Source organism: Phaethon aethereus, assembly GCF_964289735.1.
Source record: "Phaethon aethereus genome assembly, chromosome: 11".
In the NCBI taxonomy this organism is placed as follows: Eukaryota; Metazoa; Chordata; class Aves; order Phaethontiformes; family Phaethontidae; genus Phaethon; species Phaethon aethereus.
Window position 1 is genome coordinate 19,935,056 of NC_138587.1, and position 25,668 is coordinate 19,960,723.

Consider the following 25,668-nt stretch of genomic DNA (forward strand, 5'->3'; position numbering starts at 1 on the left):
CTGAAGCACTGGCCCAGCTTGCCCCGAGAGATGGTAGATGCCCCATCCCTGGAAGCATTCTAGGTCAGGCTGGACGGGTCTCTGAGCAACCTGCTCTAGTTGAAGATGTCCCTGCTCATTGCAGGAGGGTTGGACTAGATGGCCTTCAAAGGTTCCTTCCAGCCCAAACCATTCTATGATTCTATGTATTGTTGGCCCCCAAATAAGTCTAAACAGACTAATACAAAAAGCTGGAACTGAGAGGGGACCTGGCTTGAAAGCCAGGCTCATGGGTCAGAGGAGCAGAAGCATCTGTTGTGCATCAAGATGGCAGCTTTGGAGTACTGAAGGCTTCTTGGTGCCTTCATACTGGGTAACTGGCATTTAAATCTACTGATGCCCCAGTCTGACTTCAGCTTGCCTTGAAAGGTCACCTATTACTGCTGTGCTTTGTCTCAGCTTTGGTTGTATCTGCCTGGGTGCCGTCTCCCTCATTATGCCTATCTTGGGTTGCTGTGCCTCCAGAACAACAGAAACATGGTTGTGTGCATGGACAAGCAGGAAGATCTTGTTTCTCTAGAGATACTGTACGTCAGAAAAGGAGCTGAGAGGTTCTTGCTCTCTTTACTTGGTAGCGTTAACACTTGCGGTTAAATCAAAAAAATGAAACTCAGAGGGTAGAGAGGCAGGTAGCCCTCCATCCATTGCAAGAAGATCTGTATGCGTTAGCTGGCTGGCTTGGATATCATAATTAATGTGTTGATTGGATTTCATTTGTTTAATCAGGTTCTGGGGACTCCTAGGATGAGGCTGCTGTGAAGGACTGGCAGATCCCCTGCCTACGCTGTGGTGCCTGCAGATCCCCTGCGGTCCCCTTTCTGGCTGGAGCACCGTCACCAAGGCTGCCGGGAAGAATGACTGTTGGATGCCCACTGCAGCCCCCTTTCCTGGGGAGGACTTGGCTCCTTGTGCTGCTGCTGGTGGCCTCTGCTCACTGCCACTGGCCCAGCGAGCCGGCAGAAGTGGTTCGGGACTGGGAAAATCAGCTAGAAGCCTCCATGCACTCCGTGCTCTCAGACCTCCGGGAGACTCTGCCGGCTGTGGTGGGCATACCAGACAGCTCTGCCGTGGTGGGACGCTTCTTCAGAGTCTCCATCCCCACGGATTTAATTGCTTCCAATGGAGAAGTTGTCCAGGTGAGAAATGCTGTTCCCTGAGGCTCGTTCAGTTACGTTTTTGCAGGCGTTGAGCTAGTCACCCCGCTACAGGCGACGGTGCTGTGAAGCCGCCTTAAGGTTTTATAGGACTATGGGAGAAGGATTTTTAAAAAAAAAAAAAAAAAAAAAAAAATCTAAACTACTCACCTCATTGCAAATTTCCTTTTTGCTTTAATGAAGACAAGAGACTTCTCTCCTTGGGGATGACTGATTTGGTTTATTGGCTGTATTTAAACTGTGAGATACTCTGCCTCTGGAACGATGGGCACATTCATAAGGAGTTGTTGCCTCAGAATCTGGGGAGCCACCGATTCCCTGGGGCTGCTGCTCCAGTGCCCGGGGAGTTTGCTTCGCTGTGGTAACAAAGCATTGCTAGAAAAATAGACCTTGTTCTGCCAGCGGGGCTGTGGGCTGCCTTTGACACAGTCTCTCTCGACCTCGTCCCAAAGTCCTCTTGGGAAAGATGGGAGCCTTTCTCTTTATCCAACTTGCCCTCATGCCACTGGCACTGCAGACACTTGAAAACTGAGTTTTGGAATCAGTCCTGAGGGGGGAAAAAAGTGTCAGAATGGCCCGGGGGAGGGTAGGCACGCTGCAGAACACACGCTTGCTCATCTTTAGCTCTTTCCTGGGAGGGTGCTGGGAACTTGTCTTCTTTGCATCTGCTTGCTTGGATCATGGAGAGTTCAGAAAATGCTGGTTTTTAAAAGAAAACAGAATTACCTTCCAATATTGGATTTTTTTTCAGAGAGCAAAATTGAAAAATAACTTTAAAAACCCATTTTTAGAAAACATTGTAAAAAAGACAGCCTTCTGGTGCGTCTCAGAAGATGAGAGGGAGATGGAGAGCGAGTCAGGAGCAAGTCTGACACCTCAGCTTCTCCTTGAAGGCAGGTTTGGTTTAGCTCTGCGTACTGTCACGCAATTATCTCGATCCAGATACGTGATCTCGCTGGCTCCAGCGAGGGTGCCGGGACCGTGGTGTGCCAGTGGTAGGCAGAAAATCTGAAGAATGCATCTGTTATTGACAGACGGTTAGATGGGGAGGAGGAAGGCGGTGGGTGAGCCCCGGGTTAGAGTCGGAGAAGGGGACGAGCCAGTTTCAAAGCAAAGGCTGTGACATTTAATTGCCTCTGCGGCCAAGGAGACCAGCTCGGACGGGAGGCGGTGGTGCCTGCCCTGCTTTAACCCCAGCCTGTTTTCTGAGCGCGGGGCACTTGTATAGCACCAGGCTGCAAGGGTCCAGATGGGTGCCGTGAGCCCAAGATCTTGTGTTACAGAAATGATAACTTTGGTTTGGGATTTTGCATTGGAGCGACTTGTTCTGTTGTTGCCTAGTGGCTACTTCAATGGCAAGAATAATTTTCAGTGTTTGTTTAACACCATAGCTTCCTCCTCCTCCTTTTCCAGGCACAAAAGGCATCTGTGATGGTTCCAGTAGGTGCAGGAAAATCCTGATAGATTATTTCAACCCCGTCTGGGAGCTTCAAACAATACCTCTGCCGCTTCAGTGTGGAGGCGTGTTTGCTAACACCAATAGATGCCTGAAGAGCCGCAAATGGACCGTGCTGGAGCAGGACCCAACAGTTGCTGGTTCTGTGTAGTTCAGCAAATACTGGAAGCGATTTTCATGCTCGTCCATGGGCTTGCCCAGATGCGTGTTGCATCTGTTCACCTTGAAATTGATTTTAAAAATGCGGCAGGCTGTAGGGCACTGTTAGCAGCCTCGCTTAGCCGGCGTATCTGGAAGGTCTCTCCCATGCAGAGAACGCATGTTGGCTGCTGAGCACAGCTGACCTTTGCTACGGAGATTTGATTCCTGGCTAGCTAGAACTGCGTGGGCAATTTTGGGTGCTGGGGTGCATTTTTGTTTTACTATGAAGTTTCAGGACAAGTTGCTCTGGTCTTTTTCTCAGGCTGCCTGGCATTTCTCAGCTGGAGCAGTAAAAGTGTAATACTTCTGGATCTTGCTAGCTGGTGTATTTAAACACTAATAAGAAAGAATAAGGGCTGTGCCCTTTGAGGTGAAGCAGTGGGTTGGAGTTTACAATAAGAAGCGGTTGCTTCTCTCAGTCCCTTTACATTTTGAAGAAATTGGGTATAATTTCCTGGTTTTTAAAAAAAGCTGACTTTTGGATGTCCCCAAATTCCCAGGAACTTCCCATCTGGAGCCTGAAGAAGGTGTGACTGCCTCATTTCTAGATCGTTCTCACTGATTATTTCTAAGCTCAGTTCGTATTGTGGCGGTGATCACCTTGAAGCTGCTTCTCAGAATCCTCTCCCTGCTTGTTAGCAGATTCCAGCCAGCTTGTAGACAAAATACTTTTCTCTGCAAACTCGGTTGTGGGATGGAAACAATGCCAGGCATCCGCAGTGTAGCGGAGGAGTGCCTCACAGGCACGCACTCCAGCACAGCTACGTGGGCTCTGTGCGTTATCAGGTATGTGCTCCTGGGAGCAGCCGCCGGTGCTTCCCTGCCACCCCCAAGCTGCTTAGGAACAGGTGAGATTTTATGTACAAAAGCATAAGTTTATTCTAACACACTCGAGGAGCTAGTCGGGATGCAAAGAGGGACACAGAAAAGAAGACAAAAAACAAACAAACAAAAAAAACCCAACAAAAACAACAACAAAAAAAACCCCACCCAAAGAACTACTTTGTGTCTTAATTTCAGAGTCTCGTTTCCATGTTGCTCAGAGCCAGCAGCCAGCGAGGCTTTGTGGCTGTTGTAACTCATGGCTGGCAATCAGAAACCCCCTTCTCTTGCCGAGCGGGTGCCTTGGTCAGGCACTGACGTGTCCTCTGAAAGGCGGCTGCAACTTGCAGGTATTTCAGCTGTTGAATTTGGTGGCAGTTCAGTCCAGGTGCTGCCCTGTAGCTTCCTCACTACAGCAAGGCTTCTCACTGCAAGATTGCTCTCCTGGTATCTGAAGGTATCTTGGACATGAAAGCTCTTTGCTGTGCCTTCCTAAAAGGGTTAACATCTTGCAGCCTTTCCTTGACACAAAATGTGACACCAAAACCTTGGCATTTTTACAAGAGTTGGGTTAAAACATCTCCCCCGTATCACACAACGCCCTTGCCGTGCAGACAGGTCATGCGAGGGTGTGCGGTTTCCCACTGGCTCCTGGCAGATACTGGCAGGATAACTGGGGCTGTTGGTGCTGGTACCCCCATGATCTCCTTATCCCGTTTCCACCGAAGGCTGTGTGGAGTCTGACCTGTTACCTCTCAGCTGTGTCCTGTTGTTGAAGAACAGGTCATGCTCAGGCCAAAGACCAGGTGGATTTCCTGTTCCTGCCACTTCCATTTGAAGCTGCTCCAGAATTTGGCTGCTGTGATTAAAAATGCAGCTTCTAGCCTAAATTTAGAGATGGCTAGAAATATTTATATGTGCTGCCCTTTAGCTTAAATCAATTCTACCTTCATAATATTTACTTCCTTTATGTATTTATAAGTGACAGGCATATTCCTCTGTCTTGATTTTATTAGATTAAGCAAAAGCCAACCTTTAGTCTTTTTCATAAAAATAAGCTTTTTTTCCTCTCCTCATCTTTGCAGCTGTCTTCTGCACTTCTTCCAACCTGTGTTTATTTTTCTTATGTTTGCATGACCACAGCTACACAGAATAGCCTAGATGAAATTTTCCCAGAGGCAATAAAGGCATCAAATCTTAGAATCACAGAATCACTTAGATTGAAAAAGACCCTTAAGATCATCGAGTCCAACTGTTAACCTAGCACTGCCAAGTCCACCACTAAACTATGTCCCTAAGTGCCCCGTCTACACGTCTTTTAAATACCCCCAGGGATGGTGACTCAACCACTTTCCTGGGCAGCCTGTTCCAATGCTTGACAACCCTTTTGGTGAAGAAGTTTTTCCTAATATCCAGTCTAAACCTCCCCTGTCGCAACTTCAGGCTGTTTCCTCTTGTCCTATTGCTTGTTACTTTGGAGGAGAGACCAACACCCACCTCGCTACAGCCCCCTTTCAGGTAGTTGTAGAGAGCGATGAGGTCTCCCTTTCTCCAGACTGAACAACTCCAGTTCCCTCAGCTGCTCCTCGTAAGACTTGCACTCTAGACCCTTCGCCAGCTTTGTTGCCCTTCTTTGGACACGCTCCAGCAACTCAATGTCCTTCTTGTAGTGAGGGGCCCAAAACTGAACACAGGATTCGAGGTGTGGCCTCACCAGGGAGACAATCACTTCCCTACTCCTGCTGCCCACACTATTTCTGATGCAAGCCTTGGCCCATCAATCCAACCTGTTCAGATCCCTCTGTAGAGCCTTCCTACCCTTCAGCAGATCAACACTCCTGCCCAACTTGGTGTTATCTGCAAACTTACTGAGGGAGTACTCGCTCCCTTTGTCCAGATCATTGATACAGATATACATGAACACATGTATATGAATACATGAATACAGAACTGGCCCTGTACTGAGCCCTGGGGAACACCGCTTGTGACTGGCCTCCAAGTGGATTTAACTCCATTCACCACAACTATTTGGGCGTGTCCAAGCCACGAGCAGCCAGTTTCTTCAGGAGAATGGTGTGGGAAACAGTGTCAAAGGCTTTACTAAAGTCCAGGTAGACAACATCTACAGCCTTTCTCTCATCCACTGAGAGGGTCACTGTGTCAGAGAAGATCAGATTCGTCAAGCAGGATCTGCCTTTCGTAAACCCAAGCTGACTGGGCCTTATTTGCCTGGTTGTCCTGTACGTGCAGCGTGATGGCACCCATGATGATCTGCTCCATAACCTTCCCCAGCACTGAGGTCAGACCGACAGGCCTGTAGTTCCCTGGATCCTCCTTCCAGCCGTTCTTGTAGATGGGCATCACATTTGCTAACTTTCAGGCAACCGGGACCTCCCCGGGTAGCCAGGACTGCTGATAAATGATGGAAAGTGGCTCAGTGAGCACCTCCCCCAGCTCCCTCAGTACCCTTGGGTGGATCCCATCCGTCCCCATAGACTTGTGTGTGTCTCAGTGGTGTAGCAGGTCACTAACCATTTCCCCTTGGACTGTGGAGGCTTCATTCTGCTCCCTGTCTTCCAGCACAGGGGACCGGGTACCCAGAGAACAACTCATCTTACTATTAAAGACTGAGGCAAGGGCAGCATTAAGCACCTCAGCCTTTTCCTCATCCTTTGTCACTATGTTTGCCCCCATATCCAATAAAGGATGGAGATTCTCCTTAGCCCTCCTTTTGTGGCTAATGTGTTTAGAGAAATAGGAGAGACTAGTTGGCTTACTGACCAACAGTGTCAGGAAGCAATCTTCCACAGTCCAGGAATCTCCTAGACTGTTTCCTCTCTGCTGTATTGTATTTCCAGCAGGCATCTGGTAAGTTGAAGTCCCCCATGAGAACAAGGGCTGGCGATTTGTGAGCCTTCTCCCAGGTGCTTATAGAATATTTCATCTGCCTTTTCATCCTGGTTGGGAGATCTATTACAGACTCCCACCGTATCTGCCTTGTTGGCCTTCCCCCTGATTCTTGCACATAAACAATTGACGCTATCATCAGCAGCATTAAGCTCCAGACAATCAAACCACTCCCTAACATACAGAGCCACCCCACCACCTCTCCTTCCTTGCCTATCCCTTCTGAAGAGTTTATAGCCATCCATTGCAGCACTCCAGTTGTGAAAGTCGTCCCACCATGTTTCTGTGATGGTGAGTATATCCGTTTTCCTGCTGCACAATGTCTTCCAGCTCTTCCTGTTTGTTGCCCATGCTGCATGTATTGGTGTAGATGCACTTCAGTTGGGCTATTGATCCCACCACCTTCTTGTCAGGAGAAACCCTAACTCCTACGTGACCATTCTCAGGCGCTTCCGTGGTTTCTAACACATCAATAACTCTTGCGTCTTGCTGCCAGGTGGATCTCCATCCCCTACCTCCACGGAGATGGCAAACTGAAGGACCTTGCTAGCACACCGTCCCTCAAATGGCACGTCACCCCCAGGCTTATCTCTAGCAAGCCTGGTTTTATCCCTTTTATTTTCCTCTTCTATAAATAACCTTGTTTGGTATATCCTACAATTGTTTGCTTTTCCATGTCTGCCTTGCTTTGGCTCAGATGTCTTGCTATCAGCTGAAATACCCAGATCTGTAGGTTTTTTGTGCTTCCGGTTGTTGAGGTTCCAGAAGAGGATGTTAGCCAAGGTGTGCAATCATTGATTTTGCACTTGCTGATCTTGGTCTCCATGGGGTCTGCTAGTCCTGTCTCTAAGGTTGTCCTGTTTTTCTTACATGAAAGCCTAAGCCTCCCATTGCTGTCCAGGTGACAACACAAATCATCAGGGTGCGGACAGTGGCACAAACACTGATAGCACCTCTGTCAGCGTTTGGGATGGTGGCTGTTGCAGTAAGTATGGCGCTCTGCTCATCCCACCGGCCATGGTACCCTGCCACAGACTGGGAAAGCTGACACTTGGCCTTGGCCCACGAAAGAAAGAGCACACAAGGGAGGGCCTTTATCTGGTCATCACCTCCATCCTGCATGCAGGGTGTTGATCTGAGTTGATGCAGAAACCGTTGTAGAAAGCATCTGGTATTTGAGCCATTGCACAGTCCAATACCCGAAATGCATATGCCCACAGCATATAAAGGCATGCAATTTAGTGGCGTTTGTTTAAAGGTGGATTTATAAAGTATGCCGGAAGGAGAGAAACTCCTAGTGTGCGTTGCTTCCCAAGGCACATCCCTGCGCGAGCAGGTGATTTGCTTGTCTTCCTTGAAGATTCCTTGAAGATACGTAAAGCCGCCGACCCGCCTTTGTCCTGGGAGTGTTAGGTATGGGATGGATCCCACGTAGCAGATCTGCTAAGGAGAAGTTTTCAGGTGAGCACAGCTAAGTCTCCGTACTTAGGCTGCGTCTTTCTTCCTGATTTTTTTTTTTTTTTTTTTTTCCATTTTGAAGTGCAGAGTCTCATCAGGGCTTTGTTGGGAAGATGGATAAAACCTGCAGCGGGGGCCCCAAGAAGCTGTTGCTGCACACAAACATAGCTTGTGGCAAAGTGATGAGAATGACTGAATTAACTCCAATAGCTGATTTACACGGTGCAGCTATGCAGAGGGTTTGTTTGGATATTTGGGCAAAAAGGAGTCCTGCTTTCTAAGCAGGAGACTGATTTTCCAATGGTTTTCTATTTGGTGTCTGTTGATGTGGCTTTTGTTGAACAGCTTTACTCTCGTCAGACTTCAGGGACCTTTTTTTATAAACAGGATCTGCAACCCAATGGTTGCAGGAGTCCCGAGATCGAGTACCTGCTGCCAGGGCTGTGCTGCGTGCCTCAGCCCTGCTCTGACCCCGAAGCGAAGGGCTGGATGTCAGCAACCAGCCTGTAGTGCCAGGACACGCTCGGTTTCAGGAAAGAAAACCAGAAAATACTGGGGGGGGGGGGTATTATTTATTTATTTATTTATTTATTTATTTTTCTCTTGCAATGTTCCTTATTTCAAAGAGTTTTAACTGAATTTGAATTTTATTGAAGTGGCATTTCTCAAAGGAGGGGGACAAGCAAAGAGCGCTCCTGAAGGGCTGTGTCACCAAGTTGGGTACCTTAAAAAGCTCTCTGTGGTGAAGCATTTGAACTTCGCCTCGTCCCTGAGGTCCCCAGTTTTCTTGGACTTTGACTAACCAGAAGGTGTAGCAACAGCAGCTATTTACAGAGGAGCACACTGGGATAAATGGCAGCCCCTGGAACAGGTCCAGGCAAAGGACTTCTTGGGCAGGGCTTTGCTTAGCTGCCATGCTGCAATCTTAGCGGCGAGATGAGCTGATAAGATTTCTGCTGGGGGGCCGAGGGGGCTGCTTATCTTTTTCCTGCAGCGAGACCGAGTCGGGGAATTTGGCATTTTCAGTGTGTGCTTAGTAACAAGCTCTGAATTTGGACGAGTGGAAAATGTGACTCAATCTAATTATAAACTAGCTTTTCAGACAGGCTGGGAAGTTCCTTGTTTTGTCCTGCTCTTACGGATTGTTGCCCTGAGCATCCGGGGAGACCGAGAAATGCGACGGTAAGGAGAATCCTGCGAAGGAGCCGACCTGAGATTGCGGGATCCGGCTCGCCTTTCCTTGCCACGCACTTGAATGCCAGCTTTCCAGCAATCTGCTGATGACAGGAATAAATTGCTGGGGCTGGTTTAGCTGCACGGCGGCAGCACTAAACCCCCAGCACTTGGCATCCCTGCTGTGTGGTATTTTTGCTTCCCTTTGGCCTTTCGCTTATAAAAAGTCATACTGAAAGAAGAGCCCGACTGAACTTTTTTTTTTTTTTTTTTTTTTTTTTTAGGCTCTTTGAGACTTTTCCTGCCCTGTGCTCACCCCCCGAACAAGGGAGAAAGCAGGGTGTGGGCAGCCCATGCTGACCCCAGCCCTGGTGCAGGCGGGCTGTGCCTTCCCGCTCCAACAATAAGGCTAAACAAATCCTTCCAAGCTGCTTGCATGGACCGATGAAAGGAGGATTTCTTGGGACACTCAATGTTTTGTAGTGACCTCCCAGTGAAACAGCTGTTGTGTTCCCTTGCCCAGGCAGAGTGGGACGCTGAATAGTGCCCTTATAGCACACACAGAGGCGCATCTGGAAAAGAAGCCGTCATGGTAGGAGTATGCGAGGACGGCATGAGCTGGGCGTAGTCGCTCAGCCTGCGCCGTTGCGAAGCCATTTTACCGATCGTAAAGAAGTTGGTGAGACAAAGCGCAGCCCTGCGCTTGCGTCCGCAAAGGAGGGGGGTTGCTTTCTGTGCGTGAGGCTTCGCTTGCTCATTTAATGGCTGGAAAATGCAGATTAGCAGCAGACACGTAACCTTCTCGTTCAGGTTTTCATGAGCACATAAAAGTAGAGCAGCTACTTCAAGTAGCTTTGCCGCCTAGGCCTTCAGGGACTGAAGTTTGAGCTTGAAGTTGAGGGCCAGGACCTGTGATACAGCCTCTGCAGCCTTGTTCTCATCTAGCTCGGCTTTTCTGAGCTGAAAGGTTTCATTTTTCTAAGGCAACAGCTTCAGTGCACGGAGACACGCAGGAAGAGCTTTGCAGGGCTTTCACTGGGACCAGCCAAAATGCAGGGCTGGTTTAACCGTCCTGACCTACCCTGTGCACAAAGGAAGCACCAATTACCGGCTGTTCCCATATGGCTTTCAGCCTCTGAACAGAGGTGGTGAGCTCCTGCTGGTGATGAAGACTCGGGTCACTGAGGCTGACGTACTTCTGAGAGCCAGTGAAATCTCTGGGCTGTTTTTAGACTTTCAGGGACAGATGCATCTGTATGAAACGTCCTGGAGCAGCTTGGTTTTGTCCATGAGCTCCTGTGCCTTTTGTCAGAGACATGCAGCAGCTGCGAAGAGCACTGTCCGCTGAGGATACCCAAAAGCTCTGGCAGGTATCGCGGTCCCCTCTGCGGGGAAGCGCACGTGCTGCGATTCCTCCCTGCTCGCTGTGCCAAGTAAATGCGACTTTCCTTTCTTCAGACTGAGCTTTCCCGTAGCGCGGCACTGCGCGGTGGCACCGTAGCTGTGCCCAGTGAGCAGAAGGCTCCGAGAGGTGCTCATCCTCCTTTCGCCGCTGTTTCCTGGGCCTTGCATTTCTAGGCAAGACCTGACTGATGTCCTAGTTTGCAGTTCTGATGTATTTGAGGGGTGGGGGTACGATTGAAGGCTCGCTCTCGCATCATCTCCTGGTTGCATACAGGCAAGCCTCCCTGTTAGGGCTGTTCCTTGGGGGCAAAGACTCACGGCCCTTGTGGTCTGAGGGTTGTCCAGCTCCTGCCTGGAGCCATCACGTTCCCCGACCCAATGCAGCGGCTCTGCTGCTGCAGGATCTGCCTGGGGCAGCGGTGCCCGGACAGCTTAGCGTGGCTGCATGCACACCCCATGCCTGCAGTCACTGGCTCCGTCTTCGTGTTGGTGGAGAGCAACGCGCGCGACAGACCCACGGGGTCTCCCAAAACGAGGACTCCATCCTCCGACTCGGAGCCTGGAGGCCCCACGCTCTCGTCGCTTCTCTTGGCTGCGGGTCGGCTGTACCAGCACCACGAATCATTGCAATGCCCGCAGATCCAGCAGCACTGGGGCGGGTCCGAAACCCATGTCTCCACCACCACTTGTGTGGCCCCAAATCTGCCCACCCGCGTACCTCATTTGGGGCTGAGACCACCTATTGCTTCTGCTGACAAAACTGCCCAGTGCTGCTGCATTAGCAGGGGGTTAAGATGAAGCTTGGGCTTAGGCAAACAGCTTAGGTTTGACTCTTTCTCTGCAGTTCGATTTGCATTTGAATTGCATTTGAATTTCCATTTTTCTTTCCCCTGCCCGCTGGTTAATTGCTTGCAGAAGCCTGAGCGCTGCAGACTTGGTTTAACAGCAGTTAGATCAGTCGGCTTGAGCACAGCTCAGTTTGCCTTCTGTTCGGATGTAGAGAGGGCTCAGCCGGGGTATTTTTCATTATTGGCTGTGTCTGTTCGAGTAATGCTCAAAGAGCAACCCAGAAGGGGAGTCTGTCGTACAGCAAATTGTCATCGGTAATTATACTCCAAAGGAAATCCCTGGCACGGGGTCTGTCTCGGCAACAGCTGGACACAGGGAGGAGAAGGGGGCAGTGGGAGATCTGGCAGAGCCGCAGATCTGTGCTCACCCCTGCCCAAAAGCAGTCGGGGACTTCTTAGGACTGATTTGAAAGGACGCAGGAAGGAGCAGAGTCCCTGGCTGCTGCTGCCCATGGGAAGGTCTTGGCAGCATAGCTGGGGAGATCCCATGGGACGCCTCCAGAGCCGGGAGGATTTCATACTGGTGTGCCAAAGGGAGACCTGTGGCAGGATCTTACGGTACCAGTCTCCTGGCAAAGGACTCGCCGCCTCCTTTTCAGAGGATTCATCAGGAGGAGGAGGAGGACTAAATACTTGGAGGATTAGAGGGCACTCTTGCAGGCAAGAACGCGGTTTTTGCCTGAATTCCCTCGGAGGCAGCAGTTTTGCTCACTGCTTGTTTGCTTATCTTTGTCTTGTTGGCTACAGGGCTTTAAGATCCAAGTTTAAAAAAACAAATCAAACCAAGCTATCTTCTTTCATGAGCTGACTGTTCTTGCTGGCCTAAAAATAACAGGCCATGTATATCTGAAAGGACTTTGTGAACTAGGTCTTCAAAGCCAGCCAGACCACTGTATGTATTTAAAATCGCGAACATGGCTAATTTTTTAATGGTCTTCAGTACACTGCCAGGGTTGTATAATCTTCAGCCCGATAAGCATTCATTTGCAATTATCTCAAATAATGGGAAAACAAAGGCAGCCTTTTTTTTCTTGAGCAACGGAAGAGTTATTTTGAAACCAGACCCCTTGAGGGAAATGGCAGGGCTTAAGGCTGATATTTATTGTGTACATAGAAAACTGGAAAACTTTTTACATGAAAACTAGAGATCCCAAATCATTAACTATGTGTAGCCTTAACAAATACCCTTTGAAGCAATATTTGAAGGAAACATTGCAAGAACAGAGTCCAAGGCTCCCCGCTCCCAGTGTCACACCACCACGAACGCAGCAGACCCACACGGAAGGCTCTGCTGGTTATTGTTCATTTAGGAACAAGTATTTTTATTCAGCCTGATAACTGCTTCGATTATCTCATCTTGCGGGGCTCTTCCCTCGTCGTGCAAACATGGATGAATTTAAAGCAGAGCCGTGGCATCGAAGACTTGTTGCCTTCCTAAAGATTTCCCAGGGGAGGCACACGCATCTTCATGGGTTTCATAGGTGTAATGCACATAAATTTGATTTTCTGAATCACCTCTTGGCAGAACCCTTCGAAACAGTGCACATCTCCTCGCAGGCTGAATACAGCTGAACTAGCTCAGCTCTTTTTAAATCAAGTTTAAGTGGGTTTATAAATGTTTTTTTGCAGCCGTCACGTCCCTGCTAGAACAAGTTGTCCCAATAGGTGATTGTCTGGCCTGTTTTTGTTTTTCAGGAGAGCCTAGTTTTCGGTGTGGATCTGTCTAGCTGCAGTTTCATTTTCTAGCCTGGGCCCTTAAGAACGTGAGCTCACATGTAAAGTGTAGGTTAAAAATGGTTTTCCAAGGAGAAATATTCAGACTGGCCTGTGCCTCCCTCGCTGTCCTTTTTGCACGTGGGGTCGGCCACCTTTCCCAAGTGCGTTTGGCTATCAAACATAGGAGCACACGCGATAGAAGAGAGAATCACCTTGTGACGTGAGATTAAAGGTAACGCTCTTACGACATGTTTTACAACACGTACACCAACGTACATCCCCTCTTCACGTCCTGGGCCGTGCCCGGGGAGGAGGGAGCAGCAGAAAACTCCGGCTCGCGGGAAAGCTCTGTATGGACCCTGTGACCTTGTAATTAAGGGCTTTTGCAGCGTATACGAAGGGGAAGATTTGTTCCAAATGCAGCCTGAAATTACACGTTCAGCGTGCATTTAACCGCTCACTATTAAAGTTTTTATCCGTCTTGATTGTGTGAGCCTCCCTAACGCTGCGGCTTTGTCCTGGCTCCTTACGTTTCTGTTCCTAACGTGTGCCCATCCCTGCCCTTTCTCCTCCCCGGTGGGGCAGGTTAGCGGCTAATTTTGGCACAAGGGGGGCAAAGGGTGGCACCATCCAGCTCCTGCTAGTCTAAATGCTGGGTTGCACTGTGCACTGTCCTGCCTCAGTTTTTAGAGGGTGCTGTGAAATTGCACTTTTTTAAAGAAGCAGCACAAGTGCAGGAGAGCGCTGGTTCCGGCGGGGCAGGATCAGACCCTGCCTTTGTCCTCTCTTAGCAGAAGAGATGCCAAGGAAGGACAATTTGGTCCTTTGTTCCTGCGTGCCCGTCTCAGGTGAAGGGCTGGTTTTCCTTTGGGCTAGCTGGGGTAAAAGCAGCTCCTGTTCTGCCAAAACCCACTCTTTTTCTGCCAGACACAGGGGTAAAGAGCAAAGCTGAGCGGATGTTCACATCTCGGCGCCTGGGTTCGGGTGGGATCCATCAGGGTGTACGGCGGCTTTCTCTGTCCGCTGTAAGCGGGGAATCTTCATTTCCTGCTCTCGGCCGTTGCTGCTGAGGAGTTAACTAGAAGCTGTGCTCACAGCTTTAAACTCTGCTCTATAAACTGTACCCAGCGTGTGTCTCATGATGTGCTCTCCAGCTTGCCCAGGCTGGCCAAAAGCAGGGCTGATGCTTTGCAGAGGAGGGGAATGAGGGTGTTGCCCCTACGGCCGTGGCCGAAACCCTCTGCGGCTCTTGCACAAAGGCTTTCTCGCGCTGCTCTCGCCAAAAGACGTTCAGGTCCCGCGTTACCCTTGCAGAGCTGCACACCCGGACCCTTCAGCGCGCCGGAACCCGCAGCGCGGGGGAGTCCGTGAGCCCTGCCGCTTCGCCTTTCCTGCCTGATCCTGCCTGCAGCCAGGGAGGTGGGAGAGGTGCCCGGGACTCGCAGCCTGCCCAGCCCTGCCGTGCCGGGCAGCGCTCTTGGTCTGCCCGCCGCAGGGGCTTTCCCCGGAAGGAGCCGCGGCCGCTGCCGGATGCGGGGGCACTCCTGCCAGGCACGTTTCCTTGCGCAGCTCCTCGCCCAGCTTTGCGTTTGGATAAATTATGAAATATGTATGAGTGTTACAGAATTGCAGAGTAACCAGAGCACCCTTTCGGGAGCCGAGCCGGAGCGCGGCTCTGCGTTGGACTGCGGCAAGCCCAGAGCCTCCACCAGGCTGCTAAATCTGTCTCCATGGGCCCCAAAATGTCCCGTTTCCTCTGGGTGTGGGGGGAGATACCTCATGGTGAGCTCTGGAAAGCCCAGCCGTGGTATTTTCCGAATGCCTCCGAGCCCGGCGGGGTGGCGAAGCTCAGGTTACTTGCCCCGAGGTACCTACAGCCCTGGGGTACCTACAGCCCTGGGAAATGTCACAGCGTGCTGAGCTGGCAGCGACACCCCTTCCACCGCGCGGCTCCGCCACCTTCGTGATCGGCTGTAGCGCAGACGGACGGACGTCAGCTGCTGGGAGCAGAGGGCCTGGGGGATTCGTGTTTCCCTCAGTTATGGCCGGGGGTGGGAGGCAGGAGTGCCCAGGGCTCCGACACGCCTGGCTTTCCCCTGCACGGGGTGGGGAGCGCTTTGGCAGGCTGGCAGCCGTGCTGGGGAGGTTTTGGAGAGAACCAGCATCTTTTCCACAACCGCAGAATGGCCAGGGGACCCGAAGGTTCCAGACCTGGGCTGCCTGGGATAGGGGACCCAAGGTTGGAAGAGGAGAGTGGGCTTGGAAAGGCACAAATGAGTAAGTTGGGAAGTGGAGGCAGCCGGTGAGGTTACTGCCGGCTCCCTCCTCTGAAGCGTATGGAAATGCCATCGCTGCGTACGTTGCCCCGGCTGTTGGACCGCAGAGTTTAAAGGAGAGGCTTGTGCTCCTGGACCGTACTTCACTAATCTGCACCACAAGTCATGTGAATACAAAAAGTGTTGCTGTTGACCTAAAAGAGGTAGTCAAGAGTGCGCCGGAGTCCTGAGGTGCCTGCGGTCTGGGCCAAAGCCACCCGTTGTTTCTAGTCTGCAGAAGCAAGTTATTATACGAAAGTGAAACCCTCCATTTTAAGCTAACTCCGAGTATAAAGCCAGGCTGGTCCTGCGTGATGTCCAGCAGTGCCCCAGCCCGTGCGCTGCGTCCCTGCCTGCCCACGCTGCCCATTGCAGTGCCGTGCCGGCCAGATGTCGGGTTTGCTCCCCTCCTTCGCCCCCAGCTTGCCAGTTCCTCTGGCGGTGCAGAAGGACGCGTGTTTTAAGCGGCTGCGTAGCTGCCGAGGTTTGCTGCTGCTTGTTGAGAGCTGCTGTTGGGACCAGGCAGGGGACTCTGAGCCGTGGTTTCACAGCTTCTGGCCCCTCCAGCTCAGCCTGGCTGCTGGGGGCAGCGGGACGAAGCAGAAAGTTAACAGAGAAAATGTATTTTCTGCTGAGCTGCTGAAGCAGTGGGCTTGCAGCGTGTGATTAGGTGAGGAAGGGAGTGAGACGGCAGGGATGGGAGAGGAGGAAGAGAGAGCGGGAGGAGGGCAGTTGTTGGATCAGCTCTGCTGTATCACGTAACTTCACCCTCAGCTTCGTAGCTGTCCCCATGGCTTGAACTCCTTCTGCCCTCAGAGAAAATGACCCACTTGTGCTTAGTACTTGCACAGCAAATGCTAGAGAGCTGGTACCTGCAGGCGAGGGACCTTTGCAGGACTTGATGGCCTCCCGTGGCTCCTTCAGCCCTTTGGGACCAGTGTACGCTGCAGAGCTCATCCTTGCCACCATGCGGAGGAGACACAGGCTGTCCCGCTCTGGCCAGTATGTTCCTCCCCGAATTGCAGCCTCCCCAAGTTGCTTCATATTTTTTTTCTTTAATCCTTTAAATTAAGCATTATTACTGCTAGAACCTGTCCTGATGCTGTACTTCTAAAAGCACCTGCTTCTCTCTCTTATTTGGTAGATCTCCGAAGCTGGGAAGGACTCCTTGCCTTCTTGGTTACACTGGAACGCAGAGAGCAGCTCCCTGGAAGGGCTGCCCCTTGACACGGACAAGGGCGTCCACTACATCTCAGTGACCACACTGCAGCCCTTTCCGAACGGGAGCTACGTGCCGCAGACTGCAAACGTCTTCTCCGTTGAGGTCCACCAGGAAGACCACAATGAGCCTCAGTCAGTGCGAGTGGCTGTCCAAGACATGGGTGACGCAGCACCATTCGTGTGCGGCTCAGAAGAGCCGGTGACTATCCTGACTGTCATTTTGGATGCCGACTTAACAAAGATGACACCAAAGCAGAGGATTGAACTCTTAAACAGAATGAGAAGCTTCTCAGAGGTGGAACTTCATAACATGAAGTTGGTTCCTGTTGTAAATAACAGACTCTTTGACATGTCGGCCTTCATGGCTGGACCAGGAAATGCAAAGAAGGTGGTGGAAAATGGGGCCTTACTCTCGTGGAAACTGGGATGTTCTCTGAGCCAAAACAGTGTCCCCAACATCAGCAAGGTGGAGGCTCCAGCTAAGGAAGGAACCATGTCTGCCCGCCTTGGCTACCCTGTTGTTGGCTGGCACATCGCTAACAAGAAACCTCACCTCCCAAAGAGGATGCGGCGGCAGATCAATGCCACCCCTACGCCTTTGACTGCCATCGGGCCACCCACCACTGCCGCGCAAGAACCACCGACCAGGATCGTGCCCACCCCAACGTCGCCTGCCATCGCGCCTCCCACAGAGACGACGGCACCCCCCGTCCGGGAGCCCATACCGTTGCCGAGGAAGCCTACGGTCACCATCAGAACAAGGGGCCCCATTGTCCAGACACCCACTCTGGGACCAATCCAGCCAACCAAGGTAGCAGAAGGCACCGGCACGGCCTCCGTGCCAATTCGCCCCACGATGCCTGGGTATGTAGAGCCCACCGCAGTGATGACACCGCCCACAACTACCACCAAGAAACCGAGAGTCTCCACTCTGAAGCCAGCCACACCGTCCACGACGGATTCCTCCACAGCAACAACGCGAAGGCCTACTCGAAGACCCAAAACACCCCGTCCGACGAAGCCTCCCAGCACGACCAGATCCCCTATCTCCAAGCTGACAACAGCCTCCCCGCCAACCCGCGTACGCACCACAGCTAGCGGGATCCCCCGGCCCTGGGAGCCAAATGAGCCACCCAAGCTGACGAACCACATCGACAGGGTCGACGCGTGGGAGGGCACTTACTTTGAGGTTAAAATACCGTCAGATACCTTCTACGACAAGGAAGATACCACCACTGACAAACTGCAGCTGACCTTGAAGCTGAAGGAGCAGCAGATGATAGAGGAGAATTCGTGGGTGCAGTTCAACAGCACCAGCCAGCTCATGTACGGCATGCCGGACCACAACCACATCGGGAAGCACGAGTACTTCATGTACGCGACCGACAAAGGTGGGCTCTTTGCTGTGGATGCTTTCGAAATCCACGTCCACAAACGCCCTCACGGGGACAAGTCTCCGGTGAGGTTCAAGGCCAGGCTGGAAGGGGACCACAATGCGGTGGTGAATGACATCAATAAGAAGATCATGCTGGTGAAGAAGCTGGCTCTGGCATTTGGCGACAGGAACAGCAGCACCATCACAGTGCAGGACATCGCCAAAGGCTCCATCGTAGTGGAGTGGACGAACAACACGCTGCCCTTGGAGCCCTGCCCCCGGGAGCAGATCCGGACTTTGAGCAAAAAAATTGCGGATGACTCCGGTGGGCCGAGCCTGGCTTTCTCCAACGTCTTGCAGCCTGAGTTCAAGCCTCTGAATGTATCGGTGGTCGGCTCCGGCAGCTGCAGGCACATCCAGTTCATCCCTGTGATGAAGGATGGAAGGGTGATCTCGGAAGCGACGCCGACGGTGGCAGCAGGCAAAGACCCCGAGAAGAGCAGCGAGGACGATGTGTACCTGCACACCGTCATCCCCGCCGTGGTGGTGGCTGCCATCCTCCTCGTGGCCGGCATCATCGCCATGATCTGCTACCGCAAGAAGAGGAAAGGGAAGCTGACCATCGAAGACCAGGCCACCTTCATAAAGAAAGGCGTGCCCATCATCTTCGCCGACGAGCTGGACGACTCCAAGCCTCCGCCGTCCTCCAGCATGCCCCTCATCCTCCAGGAGGAGAAAGCCCCGCTGCCCCCACCGGAGTACCCCAACCAGAGCATGCCGGAGACCACGCCACTCAACCAGGACACCATCGGGGAGTACACGCCACTGCGGGACGAGGACCCCAACGCGCCGCCCTACCAGCCTCCCCCCCCCTTCACCGCACCCATGGAGGGGAAAGGCTCCCGCCCGAAGAACATGACCCCGTACAGGTCCCCGCCGCCCTACGTCCCCCCTTAACGAACGGGAGGCTCTCGGGGGAGAAGGGGCCTCCAGCTCCACGCCAGTGCTGTCTGTGGGCCGGCAGCCCCCTCGCCAGCCGGGAACCCGAAACCCCAGCCCGCTCCCCAGCAGGCCCTCCCCGGCTGCGCCCGCCGCACCGGAGCGCTCATGGGACTCGGGGGGACACTTGTTTTATTTTTGCCTAACAAGCTTTGGTTTTATTTTATTCATAGAAAAAATTCTCGGCTCAAACATGCCTTTCCCGGCGGCTGGGCTTCTGGCCGGGGCTGGGCCGGGGCGGCGGGCAGGGAGGGGGGTCGGGATGGGTCGGGACAGGACGGGACGGGAGCAGCAGGCAGCACTGGGGTGGCACTCTGGGTCTCCGCTGTTTGCCTTTAACACTAACTGTACTGTTTTTTCTATTCACGTGTGTCTAGCTACAGGACGTAACATGAAAGGTAGCCTAAAAATAATTAAATTCAAGGGACTTTCTGAAGTCAATGTTTTAAGTTTTTACGTTTAATCTGCTGTTTACCTAAACTGGGATGTGTAGTTTGGGGAGCGGGGGGGGCAGTGCTGTGCTGCAGGCAAGCTCCAGGGGAGATTCGGGGCTGGTGAGGAGGGGCCCTCGAGGACAGCCAGCCTCCTCCTCCTCGGGGTGATCGGCTTCTTGGTTCAGGGTTTGATTCTTTTACTGTTTTTTTTTTTTAATCAAAGAAATCCTATTTTTCTCACGCATCATAAAGTAGTCATCACTTGAGTCAGACTGGCTTGGGGTATCTTCGGCGAAGCGCGGGGGCAGCTGCCCGCACCTCGGGGTGCAGCGTTATGCCAGGAGAGGTTCGTGGGAGGGCGAGCCGGGCTCCGTGCCGCGACGGCTCCTCTGCTTCCCAGTGAGTGCCGGGGTCAGGGTGGGCTTTTTTAAGTCAAAACCCCTCCCTGCCAGGTGTTTTGGCAATGGCGGGGTGTTTTCTCCGTAGTGGGGTGCCATCTCTTTGCCTCGACTCCTCCTTGAGAGCGGTGCCAGAACGGCTTCACCGGTCCTGGCTCCGGGCCGCACGCCTCCTCCCGGCTGCTCCCTGCCTGGGTGCGGTTGGAAAAGTTAAAAATTTAAAAAAAAAAGAAGAAAAAAAAAGAAAAATAATAAAAAAAGAAAAAACAGTGCCAGGAATATTTACTAGTAAAAAAAAAAAAAAAATCAGTGAACTCTCAAATCTAATTTTTTACTAAATTTTTGATACCGCCTCAAATTGTTTTATTAAAAAAAAAGACTTAAAACCCGGTGTACCGCTGCCAGCAGTTTGTACCAGCTTAGCTTCCTAGTCCCTGGGACCCCCCGCCGCCTCCCGCTCCCTCCATCGCTTCTGCAGACGGTCTTTTTCTCTCCTTCGCGCGGAATCGTTTCGAGCACGGATTCGTCTCGTGCTTTCCCTGAGCCCTCCCCGGGTGCGTTCGGGCGGGAGGAGAACGAAGGGGGCTGGGGGGGGGTATAGGGGGGGGTGTCCCGGCGCACACCGAAGCCATAGCCACCCCCCTCCCGCGGCCGGGCGAGCGGCTGGGCGGGCAAGGCGCGGCCTCCGCTGGCGGGGGGGCCGTTCGCCGGGCCCCTCCGCGCTGGCCGTGAGGGAGGCGAGGGGAGCCCGGGGGGGCAGTGACACCTCCCCCGCCACCCCCCCCGCGCTGATTTCGGCGGTTTCCGCGTTGTGTAAAGAAACGTATCGAATCAATAAACCGTGTGCTTTACTACGGCCCTGCCTCTGCCAGCGCCGCGGCGACCGGACCGGGCGGGCTCGGGGCGGGCTCCGGGAGCGGGAGGCACGCCCGCCCCTTCCCCGGGAGCGCGGCGCCCCCTGGCGGCGGAAGCGGGGTTCCCGCTTCCGGTCAGCGTGACGTGTGACGCCGCCGCGCACGGCCCGGCCCCGCCCAGGAGGGACGGCCGCGCTGCGCCGCCATGTCGGAAGCGCCGGGGCCGGGGCCGGGGCTGGGCCGTTCCCCGCTGCCCTGCGCCCCCCGCCCCGCCGCCGCGCTCCAGCTGGGCGGCGGGGCCGAGCCGGCGCGGCCCGGCGTGACCGTCATCGACCTCCGCTTTCCCCGCGGCGCCGCCGTTGACGTGAGTACGGCTCGGCCCGGCGCGGGGGCTGCCCGGGGCGGTCCCGGTGGGGACACCGGGTATGGTCCCGGGGGAGGGTGCCAAGGGTGATGTTGGGGCTGTCCCGGTATGGGGGGCGGGGGTGCGGAGGCGGAAACGGCCCCAGTACGGGTGGTGATGCCGGGGCGGTGCCGGTGCCGGGGCATTGCCGGGGGCAGCGCCCGTACCGGTGTTGGGAGGGATGCGAGGGGCGGGGCCAGTACCGGTATGGGGGATGCCGGTGCCGGTCGGTGCCGGTATGGGGGGTGTTACTAATGCCGGTACCGGTGTGGGGGGGACGCTGGTTGCCGGTATCGGTACGGCGGGGGGGGGGGGGTGGGGTGGGGTGCCGGTGTCAGGGCTGAGGCTGCCGTCCCGCAGGTGCAGGAGATCGTCTTCAGGAACTTCTACACGGCCTTCCTGAGCGTGCGGGTGCAGCGCCCCAGCCCCGCCGGTCCCCGCCGCTGGGTGACCTGCCTGCGGGACTACTGCCTGATGCCCTGCCCGCACACCGAGGAGGGCTCCCAGGACTACTTCTCCCTCCACCGCCACCAGGTCAGCTCGGCCGGGCCGCCACCTGCACCCCTGGGGTTCACCCCTCTTTGCCCACACCCCAGGATGGCTCCCGGTCCCTGGGGCCCCGTGCTGATGTCCCACCGTGGCTCCACAGCAGCGGCGGGCCAGTCCTCCTGGTGCTTCTCCTGCCCCTGCCAGCCCTTCTCGGAGGGTCCTGCCCGTGCTCCGCTCTGCCCAGCCACCCACCACAAGGTGACATTTCCCTTGGGCTCCTTCCAGGCTGGGCTGGGTTGGAGGTTTTTTGGAGCAAATCACAAAAGCTGGCCCAGAGCAGCGCCAGCCTGGCCAACCCCTGCTGCACCCTCTGACGGTGACGGTTTCCTCCCGCCGTCCTTGTCCCGGCAGATGCTGTGTGACATGGACCAGGTGACAGCGGTGCGCTTCATCCTGCGGCAGCCCTCCCCTGTCTGGCTCCACTTCACCATCGAGGAGCTACAGATTTTCCCCCCGGGACAGAAGGTGAGCAGCTGCCGGTGCTGCCCTCCCTCCCAGGCGCAGGCAGGGGCTCTGGGACAGGCCGCCATCCCCAGCCCTGTGCCTGGCATTGCTCCCCACAGCTCCAGAGGCTTCAGGCACCCTCCAGAGGACACAGGGGTGTGGGTCCAAATCTCTGTGCTTCGGTGGGGCGCTTGGGGTCTCCTTGTGTGCTGGGGACCGGGGGTGGGATGGCTCCAGCCAGCCCCAGCCCTGCCCGTTTTGGAGGTGGGTGCGTGTCTGAGCAGCGGGATGGAGCTGGAGGCTGCTGCAGTGAACCACAGGTTGCAAACACCCACCCTAAACACAAAATTCCCTTTAATAACAGTAAAGCGATACTTATGCCAATATATATACAGGTGGGCTCCAAACTGCAGTACGCTGCATGGTGTGAGGGATGGAGGTGGGACTGGGGACACCCCTTGTGTGACCCTCTGGGTCTATTTCAGAGCCCCCCGAAGGATTTCCCCTCCTGGCTCTCCCAGCTGACCCCTCCGGAGCAGCCAGCCAGCCTGCACGGGGTGAGTGATCCTCGCTGAGCTATTACAGAGCAGGACCCGTGTGGGGTGCCAGCCGTGGGCACAAGCATTCCTTGTGAGGCTGCCAGCCCCATCTCTGCCCCCTCAGCTCCAGGTCCTGACCAGGAATAGCTGCGGAGCCCCAAAATGTCCCGCACAAGTAGTTTGTGGTGTTCAGAAGAAAGATATCTCCATGGGGATGTGCGATTTGAGGTGACATTTTAAGTCTACCTGCCCTCTAGTCCGGGGACAGGAATATCCCCATGGGAGCAGTGGGTGCACAGCATTGCTCAGCTGGCGGGTGGGCCATGTGGGTACGGGGTGGGGCCTGGCTGGTCCCCAGCGCTTTGCAGAATGTGCACCCTGGGGAGCGCGTTGCCAGGCCAGGGCGGCACGTGGGCAGAGAGAGGTTGCAGCCACGGCGCATGTTTACAGCTCATGAGCCACATCGGCTCATGTGAGCAAAGTCCGGGCAGAGCAGGGCAGGGGCAGGCAGCTGGCTCGCCCATGGAAACGTGCTGAATCAGGCGCTGGCACTGCTTGCAGGACCAGGCTAGGCCAGGAGCGGTGCCACGTGCCCCAGCGCCTCTGAGGCAGTTCTGCCGCCAGGCTTCGGTGCCACGGCGCTTACGCCGCCACGGCGGCAAGGCTTCCGCCAGCCCTGGTGGGTTCGGGAGCTCCGGTCCCTGCCTGGGTATCCGACACGCTGGTGAGGACACCCCGGTCCCTTGCCAATCGCTTGAATTGTGTCCCCCTCGGCAAAGGGTGCTCTGCGCTCAGTGCCGGGGGTTGATCTGGGCTCTGCCGTTCCCAGCATCACCACGAGGCACTCACCAGCGGCCCAGTGCTGTGGGCAGGGGAGAAGCGGCGCCCAGCTTCGCCCCAGCCTGCAGAGCTGCTGCTGAGCCTGCGAGTCCCGCCTGGCTAAAGGTCCCCGGGGGGAACCGGCGCCTGCAGCAGGGTTTCTGCCACCAGGCGCGGGGAGCGCCGCGGAGGGAAGCTGTTGGGAGACTCTGGACTGCGCAATTAGGTTTTTAATCATTAGCCAGCGATCTGCTTTCTGTCCTCGCCCTGGACGCCGGCCAGCAGAGACGGGCTGTGTTGGCACCGTGGCCCCAGGGCTCAGGGTCACCGTTTTGTCAGCTGCCTGTTTTCCTAGAGCGGGGCCCTGTTCACCCTGCGTTGGGAAACCACCGGGAGATTGGGAGCGTGGGCAGCATCCTGGTAGTGCCCGGCTCCCCTGGGGTACACGGCCATCCAGCCACACCGCTGCCTAAGCCCAGGGCGATCCAGCCCAGCCCCGCTCTCCGCAGCATCGTGCCCACTTCTTTCCAGGAGCTCCCTGACCCAGAGAAGGTGTCGACGGAGGTCCAGCAAATGTGGGTGCTGACGGAGGTGATCCGGGCTCGCCAGGCAGCTGCCCGCATCGGGCGCTTCGATGTGAGTCCCACCACCCCACTTGTGGGGGCTCCGGCCTTGCCGCATCACTTGGGGGAGCCGTCCCGCTGTGAACTGGGGGAGGACACCCCAGGAAAGTGGTGGTGCTGGCCGGGACCGACGGTTGCTCTCTTTTCCAGGTGGACGGCTGCTACGATATCAACCTGCTTTCCTACACGTGAGCCCGGCTGGTGCCGGTGTCGGCTCCTCCGCACTCCTGGGACTCCTGCACTCCCACATCGGCCTTTGTCCCTGCGGCCCCGGGGGCGGTCCGGGCCCTTCCCCGAGGTGGTGGGCAGCGCTGCTGCCCCACAGCCCCCCATGGCCCAGCTGCGGGCAGAGCCCGGCTTCCCCACTCGGCCTCTGCCCTGGGGAGCGGCCCCAGCCCCTGCCTGCCCTGCCTGCAGGACGAGGCTCGCGCAGACCGGGGGGCCGTGGGGGGCGGCTCGGTAACGACTAAAAGCTGCTACGTTGGTCCCGCCTGCGCCTGCCTGTCTCTTGGCGGGGGGGGGGAGGCCGCGCCCGGGCAGGACCCGCACCCGGCGTCCCCCCGGGCCGGCGGCGGGGGAGGCGGTGCCCGGGGCGGGGCGGGGGCCGGGCGGACTCCATGTCCCAGGCGCCCCGGGGCCGGGCCGGGCCGTGCCGTGCCGGGCAGGGAGGATGCTGCGGGCGGGCTGCCGCGCCGCGCTGCCCCGCCGCCCCCCGGGCTCCGCGCCGCGGAGCGGGGCTGGGGGGCAGCGGCCCGAGGGGGATGCGGGGGGGGAGGGGGCGGCGCTGAGGCGGACGCCGCTGGACGCCCTGCACCGGGCCCGCGGCGGGCGGATGGTGCCGTTCGCCGGCTGGAGCCTGCCGCTGCACTACGGGCCCGGCCACCTCCAGTCCCACCTGCACACTCGCCGCCGCTGCTCCCTCTTCGACGTCTCCCACATGCTGCAGGTAGCCGGGGCGGGATGGGGGGCCGGGGCGGGGCCCGGGGGGCTCCCACACCGCCTCACACACCCAACCCCCCCGGCCTCTTCCAGACCCGGGTGTACGGCCGGGACCGCGTCAGGTTCATGGAGAGCTTGGTGGCGGGGGACATCGCCGAGCTGAAGCCGGGACAGGTACGCAGTGCCAGGGGGGCACCAGGCGTCCGGCGGGGTCAGAGGGTCCCCAGGGACCCCCCACTCCCTGGGCGGGTAGGGGGGCCAGGCAGCCTGCCCGCGCTCCTGAGGGCCGCGTCCCGCAGGGCACCTTGACGCTGCTCACCAACGAGAGAGGCGGCATCGTGGACGACCTCATTGTCACCAACACGTTGGAAGATCACCTGTACGTGGTGTCCAACGCCGGCTGCGCTGACAAGGACTTGGCCATCATGAGGGTAACGGGGTTGCCCAAGCCCTGCGGGAGGGGGGGACACACGGTGGGAATGAGTCTTCCCACCTTTTGGCGATGTCCGTGGCTGCGCAGGGTGAGGTGGCCGTGGGCCATGTGTGGGGCTGGCACCAGCCTGGCCCCCATGCTAGCA

The 25,668-nt window shown here is 55.6% G+C and overlaps 3 protein-coding genes across 3 annotated transcripts in view; all 3 read left to right on the plus strand.

The window, feature by feature from the left end:
• The first annotated feature begins 774 nt into the window (after positions 1–774).
• Positions 775–20,699, plus strand: DAG1 (dystroglycan 1). The gene is made up of 2 exons (XM_082004531.1): positions 775–1,175; positions 16,638–20,699. Exons 1-2 carry the CDS (start codon positions 894–896, stop codon positions 19,044–19,046), a joined length of 2,691 nt encoding a protein of 896 aa, XP_081860657.1. The 5' UTR covers positions 775–893; the 3' UTR covers positions 19,047–20,699.
• A 132-nt stretch (positions 20,700–20,831) lies between these two features.
• On the plus strand, positions 20,832–24,508 carry NICN1 (nicolin 1, tubulin polyglutamylase complex subunit). Its single transcript, XM_082004551.1, has 6 exons — positions 20,832–21,138; positions 21,538–21,711; positions 22,078–22,191; positions 22,656–22,727; positions 24,060–24,164; positions 24,302–24,508. The coding sequence occupies exons 1-6, from the start codon at positions 20,980–20,982 to the stop codon at positions 24,341–24,343; spliced, it is 666 nt and encodes a 221-aa protein (XP_081860677.1). The 5' UTR covers positions 20,832–20,979; the 3' UTR covers positions 24,344–24,508.
• A 313-nt stretch (positions 24,509–24,821) lies between these two features.
• The window catches only part of CDHR4 (cadherin related family member 4), a gene marked incomplete at both ends in the record, with an annotated part of 5,617 nt that continues 4,770 nt past the window's right edge, over positions 24,822–25,668 (plus strand). The window contains 3 exons of the mRNA XM_082004618.1: positions 24,822–25,097; positions 25,184–25,264; positions 25,390–25,665. Coding sequence (XP_081860744.1) covers positions 24,822–25,097; positions 25,184–25,264; positions 25,390–25,665 — 633 coding nt within the window. The remainder of the gene's footprint in view (positions 25,098–25,183; positions 25,265–25,389; positions 25,666–25,668) is intronic.

Coding starts and splice junctions, on each gene's coding strand:
- DAG1 (XM_082004531.1), top strand. CDS start 894: ATGACTGTTGGATGCCCACTGCAGCCCCCTTTCCTGGGGAGGACTTGG. Junction 1,176..16,637: donor CCAATGGAGAAGTTGTCCAG/GTGAGAAATGCT, acceptor CTTATTTGGTAG/ATCTCCGAAGCTGGGAAGGA.
- NICN1 (XM_082004551.1), top strand. CDS start 20,980: ATGTCGGAAGCGCCGGGGCCGGGGCCGGGGCTGGGCCGTTCCCCGCTG. Junction 21,139..21,537: donor CCCGCGGCGCCGCCGTTGAC/GTGAGTACGGCT, acceptor GCCGTCCCGCAG/GTGCAGGAGATCGTCTTCAG. Junction 21,712..22,077: donor TCTCCCTCCACCGCCACCAG/GTCAGCTCGGCC, acceptor TTGTCCCGGCAG/ATGCTGTGTGACATGGACCA.